Source organism: Paramisgurnus dabryanus, chromosome 14 (genome assembly GCF_030506205.2).
Source record: "Paramisgurnus dabryanus chromosome 14, PD_genome_1.1, whole genome shotgun sequence".
In the NCBI taxonomy this organism is placed as follows: domain Eukaryota; kingdom Metazoa; phylum Chordata; class Actinopteri; order Cypriniformes; family Cobitidae; genus Paramisgurnus; species Paramisgurnus dabryanus.
Genome location: NC_133350.1, coordinates 37,266,165 through 37,280,926, shown reverse-complemented (window position 1 = coordinate 37,280,926; position 14,762 = coordinate 37,266,165). Strand labels below are relative to the sequence as shown.

General features: G+C 37.1%; 2 protein-coding genes across 3 annotated transcripts in view; both read left to right on the top strand.

Annotated features, from left to right (window-relative positions):
- srsf6b (serine and arginine rich splicing factor 6b) overlaps positions 1–4,606 on the top strand; it is a 33,150-nt gene extending 28,544 nt beyond the window's left edge. Inside the window, exons 2-6 of one of the 2 annotated variants that reach the window (XM_065273053.1) lie at positions 1,373–1,539; positions 2,927–3,048; positions 3,156–3,358; positions 3,453–3,512; positions 3,610–4,606. In XM_065273053.1, coding sequence (XP_065129125.1) covers positions 1,373–1,539; positions 2,927–3,048; positions 3,156–3,358; positions 3,453–3,512; positions 3,610–4,039 — 982 coding nt within the window. In that variant the 3' untranslated portion in view covers positions 4,040–4,606. Of the gene's footprint in view, positions 1–1,372; positions 1,540–2,926; positions 3,049–3,155; positions 3,359–3,452; positions 3,525–3,609 lie in introns of both variants that reach the window. The other variant, XM_065273052.1, reaches the window with a different exon arrangement.
- A 1,447-nt stretch (positions 4,607–6,053) lies between these two features.
- Positions 6,054–14,648, top strand: ift52 (intraflagellar transport 52 homolog (Chlamydomonas)). The gene is made up of 13 exons (XM_065273051.2): positions 6,054–6,621; positions 6,775–6,862; positions 6,999–7,128; positions 7,248–7,323; positions 8,317–8,388; positions 8,999–9,125; positions 9,228–9,311; positions 11,066–11,134; positions 11,524–11,678; positions 11,992–12,079; positions 12,675–12,783; positions 13,742–13,887; positions 13,972–14,648. The coding sequence occupies exons 1-13, from the start codon at positions 6,503–6,505 to the stop codon at positions 14,014–14,016; spliced, it is 1,308 nt and encodes a 435-aa protein (XP_065129123.1). The 5' UTR covers positions 6,054–6,502; the 3' UTR covers positions 14,017–14,648.
- The last annotated feature ends 114 nt before the right edge of the window (positions 14,649–14,762 follow it).

Below are 14,762 nucleotides of genomic sequence, written 5' to 3'. Positions count from 1 at the left end.
TAACTTCCAAGTCGTCAATGCGGCAGCCCATCAAAACGGATCATTTCTCTAACCAGCCTCAAAACCAGTGTACAAATTGGCCTATTACTTATTGCTTTTGATGTTTTGGGATGTAAAAACCACGCAAACGTCATGAGTAGACCTCAGACAACAGTATAAAACAATAAAAACGACAGAGGAAGGGCACCTTTAACATTTGATCATGAACCTATGTTCACATGATTAAGTTAATTAGGTGTCTGCTTTTCATTATTAAAAATTAATTTCTGGATATCATTTCTAAATATTATACATATATTTTTTTTAATGCACCAGTGTGACCGCTGCAGAAAAAAATACTCTAAATAGGATATTTATAAGTAGGCTATTTTGTAAACTAACTTGAAGTGCTGTGCATTTAGCGAAATAAACGTTTACATGCTGACTTTTCTTTATTTGGGATTTTAAAACGAGTAGAAAATATGTTGATTACATAACGTCAATTCTCCCAAAAGAAATCAACAGAATTTCAACATGAGGTAAGCAGACCTATTAGGGAGATTGTATATTTATTTTTAATGGTGTGAACAATGTTGATTCAACATGATTTTAGCATGCATGCCTGACAGGCGCAGTGGGTGCGTGCAGCAGGTGACGCAAATTATGGGTCCTTCGAGGGTTAGACAGTCTCATTTCAGTTCTCTTTGCGGACTTCTGAGGCTGCCACCTTGAAAGACCGAGTGCTCACCTTTTAAGGTCACAGCCCTTGAATTGGGACACAGTTTCTGTCTGCACATAATGCACTTTTGAAAGATTCTTGTGTTTCCGCCCTTACATGCAAACATCTTAATAATAATAATAATAATAATAATGTTTATTTTCTGTAGCGCTTTTCCAATGATCAAGGACGCTTTACAAAGAACAGTTAGAATACAACAGACATTCAACACTTAAATAGAACATAAAAATAGGTAGTAGTCATTTGCTACAGACCAAAACATTAGCAATTGCAGTTGCACATTGCAAAGTATTATATACAAGACAAAAAGCAGAAGAATTAGAAGACCTACATTATGACTGGTAGTACTGAGCAAAGAGATGCGTTTTAAGATTTGACTTGAATTCTTGAAGTGATGTTATTGTTCTAAGGGCCAGGGGCAGTGAGTTCCATAGCTTGGGAGCAATAACAGAGAAAGACCTGCCACCCATAGATGATAGTCGGAATCTTGTTGCACTTCCCTGTATGACAATGAGCGATCAATCAGTTTTTTGCTACCCTGTACTTGTAAATGCAATTAATTTGCTCGCAATGGCATAATCGGAGAGAAAATAAACTGGACGCACTTGCGGGTTGTTATAGCCAAATCTAATGTTGCCATCTGTGACTTTGCAGGTATGGGTTTGTGGAGTTTGAAGACAACCGTGATGCAGATGATGCTGTGTACGAGTTGAATGGTAAAGAGCTGTGCGGGGAGCGTGTGATCGTGGAGCACGCGAGAGGACCCCGGCGAGACCGAGACCGAGATGGATATGGTGGGGGTTATGGGGGAGGTGGCCGCAGTAAGTACAGTCTCGTTGCTATTTCAAACACGTTTTTTTTTTTTGCAGGACGAAGGGGATAATGGCGCTATAAAATCTCTTATTTGCAGTGGACTTTCCATGCAACAAACCAAGGTCATATGAGTCCAGCGACTAACATGTCTTTTCTGTTAAAAGCTGCAGTGCCTGTGAAGTCAAATGAAGAGTTTTTGGACTCCAGTGTTATTTCAAGATGTAATGCAGGTGGTCCTTGAATGTCTGACCTGTTTAAATGGGGATTCCCTCCCTTTGGCCCATTTTTAAAACCAAAAGTCTCATGAGAATGTGCAATATATCTGTAATCTTGAATGGTTAGGGGGACTTTACCTATAGATGTTTACATGTCAGGTGGTGGGCTGTGTTTCTTTCTTTTTGGACCAGACTGCATATATTCTAGCAAGTAGATTTAGTAATTGGTTATCTGCCACATCCTGAAGCCTCACTGGCATGTAAACAGTATGACGTGTATCGATGCGATTTGTGTTTACATTTGAATTCCACATTAACAAAAGTCCTTGATGTTTCAATTTAAAAGAGTCCGGTGCGGGCTGAGTCCGAGTCCATTGAGGCTAAGATGACTGCCTGTCCCGTTTGGCCTTGGCTTTCACCTTACAATGTGTGTGTGACCTTTGCCCTTTGACCCTTGGCTGACCTAACCGGAAGCCATGATGACAGCTGCCTTTTGCCAATAGACCAGGGTGATGGTGAGGAAACCCATTGGTTTTTATGTTGAACGAAATATTGGACAGGTTAAACAAAAAATGATGTAGCCACCCGCTAGTTTCCTTTTCTTTTTCTTTATTAAAACGAGCAATGGGCTTCCCTTGCTATGTGTCTGTGCTGTCGCTGTTCTGTCAGTAGACAGGTAACATGTCAGCATCTACTGTAAGTAGTCCTGGTTATGTTTTTGTTTGTAATTTTCCTTCTCTTTGTTTTGATGAGGGAACTGTGTACACATTTGCCGTCTTAATTTGCTGCCTATTGTGTCTCTGAAGCAGTATTCAAGCTCAGAGCATTGCTGTTCTTGTGCTGTTGAGTGAAGACCAGCAATGCCACCTTTCGACCCCCTTCCAAAGGGACAGATTAAACTCATCGAGTGGGGGCACATTTGTCAAGTATTTTCTTTTATAAGGCCACGCTTATTGTTCCCATCAGAACTATGGTGCTGAGGTCTTATTTATGTTTTTTGGGTGGGGTTATTCAATGTGATAGGAAGGGAGGGTGCGAGAGAAACAACTTTTTTTTTTTTTCTTTTTCTTTTTTAACTTGCCTTATGCAGTTTGTCTGAAGAGGTTGCCTTCTGTGCGCTCTTTGGAAAACCCCTCGTTTTAGTACTTATTGTTTTCTGTCTTTTGGCTTTTGTCTAAAGGCAGTAGTGGTTACAGCAGCAGGAGCCGAAGTGGAAGGGACAAATATGGACCTCCGGTTCGCACCGAGTATCGTCTCATAGTGGAGAACCTGTCTAGTCGCTGCAGCTGGCAGGACCTCAAGGTAATTTAACTGGAGGCTTCACGCATGCATACAACAATGGACCGAGTGACCATTGTTTTTTAATTTCTGGAAATTTAGCTTATACATGGTTTTTTATTTTTCCATAGGACTTTATGCGTCAGGCTGGAGAGGTGACCTATGCTGATGCCCACAAAGAAAGGACAAATGAAGGAGTCATTGAATTTCGCTCCTACTCTGATATGAAGAGAGCCTTGGACAAGTTGGATGGCACTGACATTAATGGGAGGAAGATTCGACTTGTAGAGGATAAGCCTAGACGCCGTCGTTCCTACTCTGGGAGCAGGTCAAGGTCAGTCATTGGCATCAGCGATCTCATTTATCTGCATTTAGGCCAGGGTTTTTTCTTCAGTCTAGCAGTTTTATAATGAGTATTTTAATCACAGGTCACGCAGCAGACGCCGCTCTCGCAGCAGGAGCCGTAGGAGTTCACAAAGCCATTCCAGGTCCAGATCACGGTAGAGATATAGAACCACCCTTTTTTTGGGGGGGGGGGGTTAATGTGCATGTGCACGTTTTATTACCTTGTTTGTTTATTTACAGGTCAAGGTCTGGCCGCAAGTCCCGTTCTCGCTCAAGGTCTGGCCGCAAGTCTCGTTCTAGATCTAGGAGAAAGTCTCAGTCCAAGTCTCCGGGAAAGACCCGCTCCAGAAAGTCCAAGTCACGCAGTCGTTCTGCTAGCCACAAGTCTCGTTCGCGCTCTGATGCTCGTAAGTCTCGCTCCAAGAGTCGCTCTAAAGCAAAGTCTGAGAGGGATTCCAGAAGCCGTTCCAAGGAGAAGTCTGTCAGTAAAAAGTCCCGAAGCCGCTCTGTTTCTCCAAGGGAGAATGGAAATGGGGAGCGAGCAAAGTCTGCTTCCCGTTCGCCATCTCCTAAAGAGGATCGTCATCAGTCAGAGTCACCCAGCAAGCGTTCTGCATCTCCTTCTCCTTCACGATCAAAGTCACGTTCCAGGTCTCCTTCGCAAGATTAGGGTCTTTCCAGTAAGATTACAGAAAATTATTTCTTATGCACAGCTCAGTGTTAAGTTGGTCATTCACAGCCTGAAAACATTCAGCAAATAGACTGCATCCCAATGTAGTATTGATTACCATGCTGTCTTCAAATTTCAACATTGCATGAATACCATTGCAAATCATAGATGTAATGCCTATAATTTACCCTCCTCTCCCAAAAGGCCCATTGCTTGTTGCTGTACTGTGGGATTTAAGGCTAGAACATTACAAAAGTTGGTTTGATATGTACCAGCATTTGCAGTCATTTTTCTCTAGTCTTCAACAAATGTTTAAGATGTGATCTTTGAGTAATTGGCGACAAAATGCTTCCTTGCTGTATAGTAATTTCGTTTTTTTCCTAGCTGACAGCTTTGTTGGTGCTTTTCCTCAAACTCCGTCTTTAGTGATGTTGCTTAAATTTTATAAAGTGTGATACATTACTGCACTTTCAACCTGTTTTCTTTGTCCAGGATTGACCTAATTTTTAAATGAGTTTTTGAGTATTTTCCACTGTTTTAGTTGAATAAACATTTAATTGGTTTTCATTCTTGCTTTGCTTGTCTTTATTTTCAATACTTTGTGAGATTTGCATATTTACTAATACCTTTCTGATTACTCTCATTAAAGGTGCTCTAAGCAAATTCATGTGTTTTAGGCCATAAAACTTTTTTGTTTCATACAGTAAACATCTCCTCACTATCTGCTAGCTGCCCGTCCCCTGAACACACTGTAAAAAACGTGGTCTCTGTAGACAGCCCAGGCTCCACAAACTGCAACAAAAACAAAGTGCTTAAACCTACCACCACGAAACAAAGTATACGACAAGGATTTGGGAGTGGGGGGTTGGGCGTGTTCATGACTTTCAGAAAACATGGAAGGGAGGGGGAGGAGTAAGCCATGCTCCGTTTTGTTTGACAACACTGCAAATGTTAACAAGAAGTGACGTCTCACAGATATGCTTAAAGCGCCTTCAGTAACTGTCCAGTAAACCATTCATGCAAATTAGGGTGTGAGTGTAAAGTGTGGGGACCCTATTGTCCTTCAAGGAGTTAACCATGGTTTTAATAAATAAAGCCTTATATCTCCACATCAGAACATTATAGAGTTACCGGGGTTTGACTGGTGACACGTTCATTTTACCAAGTAGCTTTTCTAAATGTATTTGTATTGTGCGGATTTGTAGGGCTGCTGCTGGGTGGTGTTGCAATGGAACGTTCTATTGACTTTCACTTCTTGTCAATATAAGTTCTTTGCGTTAACTAAAATAAACCAGTCTTGATGACGTATGCAGATTACATATGCGACCTTCAGAGGCTGCAGGGCGAATTCCAATCGGAAGTGATCATCCCTACGAAGATCAAAACTCTTGATGTGTAAATAATAAGTTTTATTTATATAGCGCCTTTCCAGAGCTCAAGGACGCTTTACATCAAAAAAGAAAATTTTAACAAGATGACAATGATAAGGGACACATAAGTACAGAAGAGACAAAGACAAGTCCAACAAAACAAAACAGAAATTAAGATGCATAACATAACATTCAGGGAGATATTGGGATAAATACAGCGTAATCAAATCAGCAAGAGTAGCATTCAGAAAACAGGTGAGTTTTGAGTAGTGATTTAAATTCACTTCCTATATTATTCACACTGCTGAGAGAGCGGGGAAGAGAATTCCAAAGTTTGGGTGCAATAGTAGAGAAAGACCTGCCCCCCATTGAAGAAAGGCGATACCGAGGGATAACAAGAAGACTAGAGTCAGAGAAACTGAGTAGAGTAAAACTGGGAAGTTACACAATCGTGTCTCATACTTTGGTCGATTAAAATTCAAGTGGCAAATAGAGCAATGATAAACGACGTGATTTTCTTTTTTTCTAATGCCAACTGTTTATGTTGCGTCTTATTCCCTAAATGCCCTTCAAGGGTGTAAACACGCCGTTTTGAATTCACCCGCAGCCTCTGTGGGGCGCTCGGGTCATTGTTGCTATGGAGGAAGCGCCCCTGGTTACACTTGTGTTAAAAAAATCCCACAATGCACCAAGAACAGGCAGGCACGTAAACATTGTGATTTGTACAGTAAGTTTAGCTCGTTTTTGACGCATTTACATTGTATTTAGGAATTTACGTTAAACACCTCATATAACAAAACGGAATCCCTCTGAACAGATTTAAACCTTTGATTCTGTATGATCGGATAGCGTTAGCTTAGCCACTCTTACGCTAAAAATACGACAGACTTTTTAACAGTCATGGATAGTGTCAATTCTTCCGTTTAGTTGTTGCTAACGTTACTGCTTTTTATGGTTTAGACGGTTAAGTGTAACATTACAGCGATATTAATTGTTATTTATTTGTGAGAACGTGCACCGACAATGATCTGACTCTCCATAATCAGGGTTTTAAGTGTAACGTTAGATAGTCTACCGTAACAGTTAAATCAGTATGGACGGAGAACAGCGAAATATCGTAATTTTCAACGCATCCAAACGAGAGCTCTTCACTGCTAACTCTGGGTACAAGTCCCTGCAGAAGAAACTAAGAGCACAGTGGAAGATTCAAAGGTAAAACTTCTTTTCTGGGGCATAATGACATAGATCTCTAAGCATGTGAAGAAGACAAACACCCATCCATTTAAAAAAAAAATGATAATTGTTGTGGGTTTATAATTATCAGACCACACACGGTATGAATTAATAACCTGTCGTTTCCCCTAGCATTAAAGAGGAACTCACATTGGAAAAACTCCAAGGAGTGAAGTTATGGATCACTACAGGTCCTCGGGAAAAGTTCACTTTGGCTGAGGTCAGATTGTGTTTGTGATGGGGAAGATTTCCACCATGAATGCTTCGGTTGACTTTGAATTAGCTAGATTAGATCAAATGATTTCTAGAAATGCACCAGTTATTTTAATTTTTTTGCTGTATGCTGTGTCATTCAGTTGGAAGTTCTTAAGCAATACCTAGACAGTGGTGGAGGGATTCTCGTGATGCTCGGAGAAGGAGGTGAAATGAAATATGACACTAACATCAACTTTCTACTGGAAGAGTTTGGCATTATGGTTAATAATGGTGAGTTTAAAGATGGTCAGATGATATATATTTAAGATTTTTGTCACCTGACTGTTCGTGTAGTGTTTTCAAGTATTGTTCATCGATATAATTGAGAAAACTCTTATGTTGAATTGCAGATGCAGTAGTAAGAAATGTCTATTACAAATATTTCCATCCCAAAGAAGCACTTGTGTCCAACGGTGTTCTGAACAGGTTTGTTTCACATTTGCATTACCAGTCAAACATGTGAATGACTGCTGTTTTTCTTTTGTAAGAGTAATAGTATGCTAGCGTTTAGGCTGAAGTTCTAATATTTACGTTACAGTTATGTATGTTTTGCAAGTCCATACTGAAAAAAATAACTTACCACTCAGAAATGTCCATTAACAATCTCCAAACAATTGATTATTTCTTATAATCAAACATAAGATCTGTTTACACACACACACACAGAGAGCTACTGAAATGAGCTGCTCTGTGAAACAGCCAATCAAAGCAGAGCTCAACATTATTATTCATGACCTTTTCAAATAAGGTAATAATAGACCATTTCATTATAAAGGTTGTAAATGGACATGTAAAATGGACATGTTTTTGGATCATTTTTGCACTTAATAAAGCCACACACCTTCTATGTAGATATCAGAGAACAATTTAACATTATTTCAATGCATTCGTTGGCAGCTTTATAACGTTATGAAAGTTTAAAAATGTTTTTAAAAGTACAGATCAAATACTAATAATTTGGTTTTAAAACTTAAAATTTCTATAAGTGAACTGTTTGTGTTTACAAGCTGTTTCTGTATCAATCATTTTTTTATTTTTTATGATTGATTCAATGAATAGTTTGTAAGATAGAACCTCACATTTCCCTGTCTCTGTCATTTTCATGTTATAAAGAGATTTGTTCCCCATATCACTTTTGCTATGTGGAATGCAAAAACGTTGAAGCTGAATATCTCAAAACTACTCAGAATGCAGAACCTTATAATTTCAAGGCATCGATTTATCTAAATAATTACTTATGTTAATGCATGGATATGGTTGATTAGTGCTATATGTATGTATTTGTCTATTTATTTATTACTTTTACAGGTTTCATAATAATATGTGTATTATCATAAATACAAATAACATGTTTCCTATAAATGTGTGAAGATAAAATAACCACTTTTGCAGATTTAAACACAGCTTTTCTTTTGTCAGGGAGATAAGTCGTGCTGCTGGTAAGGTGGCCATTGGAGTGATTGATGAAGAAAATACAGGAAACAATTCACAGTAAGCTCGAGTCTCTTTGAAATGTTTGTTTATGATGTCAAGAATGTCAGATTAACATTTAGATGAACAGAAACTGGTGATTGAGACATAAGCATAAATATACTGAGACATGATTGATAAATGAACATAACATGAATATTAAAACATGAATTTAATATTTACATCATATACTTAAATACCTAGAACACATTACCGAAATGAAAAGAATACATTTGAGGCGGTTTCCCGGACAGGGTTTTGATTAATCCAAGACTAGGCCTTAGTTATATTAGGACATTTAGGTCGTTTTTACAAACATACCTTATAAAAAACAATACTGCTGTGCATTTTGAGACAAAACATTGGCACTGATATATGTTAAGATATGTCTGTACAAGGCGTTTTTAAATTAGGACAGCTTAAACATGCATTTAAGTCTGGGACTAGGATAAATCATGTCCACGAAACCGCTCGATGGGGTTGAAATGTGGTTAACTATTAAGAAAATAATGTCAGTGCAATACATTTTAATAGTCACAAAAGTATGCACAATTATTTAAGCTGACCCCCTAAATTTCTTGATATTTTTCATAAAATTAACCCAGTTGATTTTTGTGCATTGATTTAACAGAGCACTTACGTTTGTATACCCTTATGGAGCCACATTAAATGTGATAAAGCCTGCGGTGGCAATCCTGTCCACCGGCTCTGTGTGCTTTCCTCTTAACAGGCCTGTTATGGCCTTCTATCAAGCCAAGGTGTGTACGGTCAATGTGATCATGTATAACCTCATCTGAACTGCAACCTGAATCGTCTTATATTTATTGGTCTTCATTTTATGATTTACTTTCTCTATAAAGAACGCTGGCAAGTTGGCAGTTCTGGGTTCATGTCATATGTTCAGTGACCAGTACATGGACAAGGAAGAAAATGGTAAAATAATGGTAAGAGTTAACAGTGGTGCTAAGCCATAAGTGGTGTCCGTCCGGGTTTATACGTAGGCTTAGGGATATATGAAAATAAAGGGATATATATATATTTCTGTAAGGCAAGAGTTTAATCCTTTCCAGCTTTAATGAGAAATTTGATATATGTCTGCTGGACGTGTCACAGAATACCATTATAATGTGTTGTTGTCAAATCCAGTGTGTTCTGGGGTCCAATATCAGTTTCTTATGTGGAAGTTTTGGTATAATTCTCTTTTTTAAAGTGTATTTTTTTGTGTATATTGTATTACCGGGCATGGTATGTTATTCTTCTAACGCACCTTGTGTCTGGAAATAAAATACATTACCGTAATTAATTGTGAATCTGTTTTATAGTTTTCTGAATAAATTTGTCAAAATGTGGTGTGACCTTCATCTTAGTCAAGGGTATTGACAAATATAATGGGGCTGTTTCCTGGATAGGGATTAGACTAGTTCTAGTCTAAAATAAATGTAAGAGCTGTCCAAACTGAAAACAACTTGCACTGACATATCTTGAAATATATCAGTGCACTTTGTTTTGCCTCAAAATGCACACAAGTAAGGCATGTTTGTTAAAACGAGTTATATTTCCTTATTAAACTAAGGCCATGTCCTGATTTAAGATAATCCCTGTCCGGGAAACCACCCCAATGTGTCTAAAAACTATTAAAAAAAATAATTCCGATCTTTCATGCCTTTATTGTTAACAACCATAGTTTTAACCACCTCATATTGCTTGTGGGAAAAGTATGTGAACCCATGAGTTAATGACCTCAAAAAAGATAACTGAAGTTAGGATTTAGCATACCTGTAGTTTCGTTAAATGTTTTGTGGACTTATGAAACTAAGATAAAACTATATGAAAAACACAGAGCCCTAAATCTGTCTTAAAAAGGGCCCGGCATATCATCATGACATCATCATCCCAAATGTAAAGTACGGTGGAGGAAACATCCTGATTTGAGCCGTTTTGCTGCATCAATGCCTGGCCAGCTTGCAATCATTGAGGGGAAGATGAATTCCCAAGTATATCAGACAATTTTTTAAGAATATATGACAATGTCTGTACGTCAGCTCAAACTGGTCGTCAAACGGTTATTAATTCTAAGTTTTTCCACTGCTATTTTGAATGAGTGTGTTCAATAAAGACATGAAAGATCAATTATTTATTTATCAATACCCTTGACTTGGATCAAATTTTATGACAAATTTATAAATAAATAAAAAACGTGAAATTCCAAAAGGTTCACATACATTTTCTTGCCACTGTATGTATATTGTAGATACACACGCACACACACACACCTACACACACACACACCTACACACACACCTACACACACACACACACAGACACACACACACACACACACATTAACTGCCTAGCAATCATCCAGAACACCATAGCAAGACTCATAAGCATCATAGAGGTGTGTTTTGTACAGGCAGGCATGTTTTTCATTGCCTTTGGAACATGTAAGAAACTACTTTATTTTTACTTTTGTTGAACTGCATGATAATTAAAATATTATTTAAGAAAATAGAAAAAATGAGGCACTCCTGATAAATGTAAAAAAGCCTTTAATCAAAAAATGGCCCACCATTTTCTTATTGCTATTATAGGCCCTTTTTTGAAGAGCTCCCTGGATTGTTTGTACATTATTTATTTATTTTTTTTTACTCAGAGAAGTGTACCTTTTTCTTTTTTTATAACATATTATTTGTTCCAGGATGTTGTTTTCCAGTGGCTCACAACTGATAACATTCCTCTTAACCAGATAGATGCAGAAGACCCTGAGGTAGGCACCATCTACTAAAAAATAAAAAACTGTGGCTGTTATGTCTGACTACATAAGAGCCACACAGGTCATATTTTGGTCATGGTAAACATTACAGTCAAGTGATTCCAAATGTACATCTGTAATAACTAGTAACTTGCTACTCGAGTAGTTATTTCATTGCATGATTTTACTAAATAATTATTAATGTGATTTTTACTTGATTAATTATTTCTATACTTTATATAATTTATATAATTATATTATTACACTTGATTTATATAAAAGTCCTGTTGTGAACCTTATAAGTTGCCTTCAGAATAAGTTGCAGGTCCCATGTCTGTTAGGATGCTGTCTTGAAGGTCAATTACCAAGTTTTGAAACAGACCTGTATTTTTTGTTTTGACCAGATCACAGACTACACCATGCTCCCCGACACAGGTTGTCTGTCTAACAGACTGAGGGTATGTCTGCAGGAAGGAGACGAGAACCCGCGAGATTTCACTTCTCTCTTTGACACGTCTCTTCTAAAGCTGCACACAAACACTCTTCCCTCAGTCATTGAGTAAGAAACATTCAATTCATGTCAAAGTTTTATTGCTCTTTTAATTGCAATTTTGCATTGTTGCCACACAGCTTTACGGAAAACGCTCAGTAGAACAAACATCATAGACATGCTGTAAGAAAAATGGTATATTAGAAATGATAGAAACCTGTAAAATAATGAACGTTTAATTATTGGAAATCTTTAATAACATCTCCGATAGCAGTAGCTGAACAAATAACTTTCTGTGGGATTGTAATCAGACCGTTAAATGATATATTTGTGTCTTCGTATATGATCACACAACGCATGCCTACAATTATTCTTTTTACAGTGCTTACAAGCAGTTGAATGTCAAACATGAACCTTTACAGCTGATCACACCACAGTTTGAAACCCCTCTGCCCCCTCTGCAACCCGCTGTAAGTTTGTATCCCAACTCACATTATCCTGTGTATTCATATTTGTCTTCAATTGTTATACACCCCTTAAAGAAAAATATAACAAATAATATCTATTAGTCAATATTTTGTCTGCACAGGTGGAGAAAAAAAAATATGAACCTTTTTGTTATGTATAATAGAGCCATAAAGTGAGGGTAAGACTATGAAACACAAATTATATTTTACCTAGCTGTAAGTTAATATTATTGAAAGTGTAACATGTCACGATACATCACAAGCAGTGTAGTCCTTAATTCTTACACGAATGACTCCTTTATAAGCTTGAGTCTAAAGCTTAACTGGTTCAGCATTGCATTAGCAGCCCTAATGATGTAGGATTGAGAACACACATGCTTATAGATTGAATGGACTATCCAAAAATGTTAAAGAATTGCTCAAAAATACTCAGACATTCGTAAGCTATTAATGGTAATCTGTCTAAAATAATGGGCTCTCTGCTCCAAAAACAACATTCAGTAGAAAACACTGACATATAGTCTTGATGTTTCTATCATTTAAAATGTTTCCTGTTTGTACAATCAGCATCTTCACAGAATCTTTCTGATGTGTTCAGGTCTTTCAGCCTGCTTTTAGGGATCTGCCCCCACCCATGCTTGACCTTTTTGACCTTGATGAGACCTTTTCTTCAGAGAAAGTCAGACTGGCTCAGCTCTCAAATAAATGTGAGTTTGTGTCATGGCATTCTTCCATTTCAGAATGACTGTACAGACCACCAATGACAACTCCCATTACATTACAAGAGTTTTTTTTTTTTTTGTATTGGGTGTTTACCAATAAGGAGTATGGCTAGCTTTTAGCTCACACAAAATGTGTGTTTTACCATTTCAAAATAATTAAATATAATTACAATATTAACGGCAAGATTTTTGGGGTCCTTTTAGAGTAGTTTATTTCTGATAACAAGCAAAATAAAAAACAAGCATATTATCTTAGTTCAAATCATAGCTAAAGCATATCAAAAACTACACTGAGCTAATGTTTCTGTGTTTACTATATAATGTATACAATCTTAACTGCAGATCGGCTGCCAAACCTCCCATCAAATAGCAGTAATCCATGATCGCTGTCTTAAGGAAACCCAAACATTTGTTATTTTCGACAGGGTATTTGTTTTAGGGTTCAGTTTAGCAACTAGTTAGACCATTAAACAAACAGAGACCGGAAGTAAAGTTCCACACTATGAAACCGTCTATAGCTATACAAGATGTACATAGTGTTTTTGTAGCTCAGTTGGTAGAGCATTGAGTTAGATTGTGTGTTGATTCCCAGGGACACACATACTGATAAAGTGTATACCTTAAATGTTACCATAAGACAGGTCTTTCAAATGCATAAACATATAAAAGACATTGGCCCATGAAACATGACAAAATTCTGAAAATCCGACAAGAAGACTTATTATATTTAAGGAAAAACCATGTTCTTAAAAACTTGATAAAGTTGCATTTAGTGTCACAATTATTTTTTTTGTGAATCTAGCACCAGATCTCTTTAAACATTGAATATATTTCTTGTTTAGATGTTCAGGGCTACATTTAAATGTTATTGTCACACAAAACTTTTCAGTGCAGATGTGGCCTGTGTGTATTTCAATTTATAATGGATCTCTCTTTCCCCAAGGTAATGATGATGATCTTGAGTTCTACATACGCAAATGTGGAGACATCTTGGGAGTAACAGGAAATTTAGACAAAGACAAAAGAGATGCAAAGCACATACTGGAACATGTCTTCTTCCAGGTGGTGGAGTTCAAGAAACTCAATGAAGTGAGTCAAACAGCTTAGTTGTACTCTACAATTTCTTTAGTCACTTACTTAGACATTGTTATTTGTTTGTTGTTTTTCCTCAAGGAGCACGATATTGACACAACAGCAACACGGTTCACTATGTTATGAAGAAGGAAGCTGCGGAGTAATGAGAGAGGCTTTTTTGTATATACATATAGATACTAAAAGCAAGTGCAACTTGTTATTGGTTCCGTTAAAGTTTGTGAGAACAGTGTGGAACTTCATATATAATTGCAGGTATTTTTGGTGTCATTTTTTTCCAATGGTTATAATTATTTAAAAAATTTGATACCCATTGTCATGGATCACAAGATGCTATAGGCCATGACAATATAATATTTTCGATAAAAGTGTTTTATATAGCTGAAGAATTAGTCAGTGCTTAATCTTACGGTCAACATGAACCTATGCAACAAAACTAGTAGTGATCTCTTTTTCTTTCACACACACTTTTTAGTTATATAACACACTGATAATATTATATTGTTATGGCCTGTAATGTCTTGTGACAATCAGTACCAAATTATTGAAATATAAACATTTAAAAGTGGAAAAATGATTGTGGACTCCAAAAGTGCTTGCAGTTATATACACCATTACATGCCTGGTTTGAGGTATTCAGTGTAGTCTTTTTCTATAAATGTGTGAAGATTTTCTCATGTTCTAACAAATTATATGTACACACCCTAAGAGTGTGCATGTCATCTTTTTAAACGTGAAAATAAATGTTTTGAAATGGTCATACATAACATGGTTTTGTTAAATAGTGTAGATCTTATACCTTTAACAAGGTCACTATTCGGAGGTCTACACATTTTGAACATTGATCTTGTACAAAAAGTATTCAGCAGCCT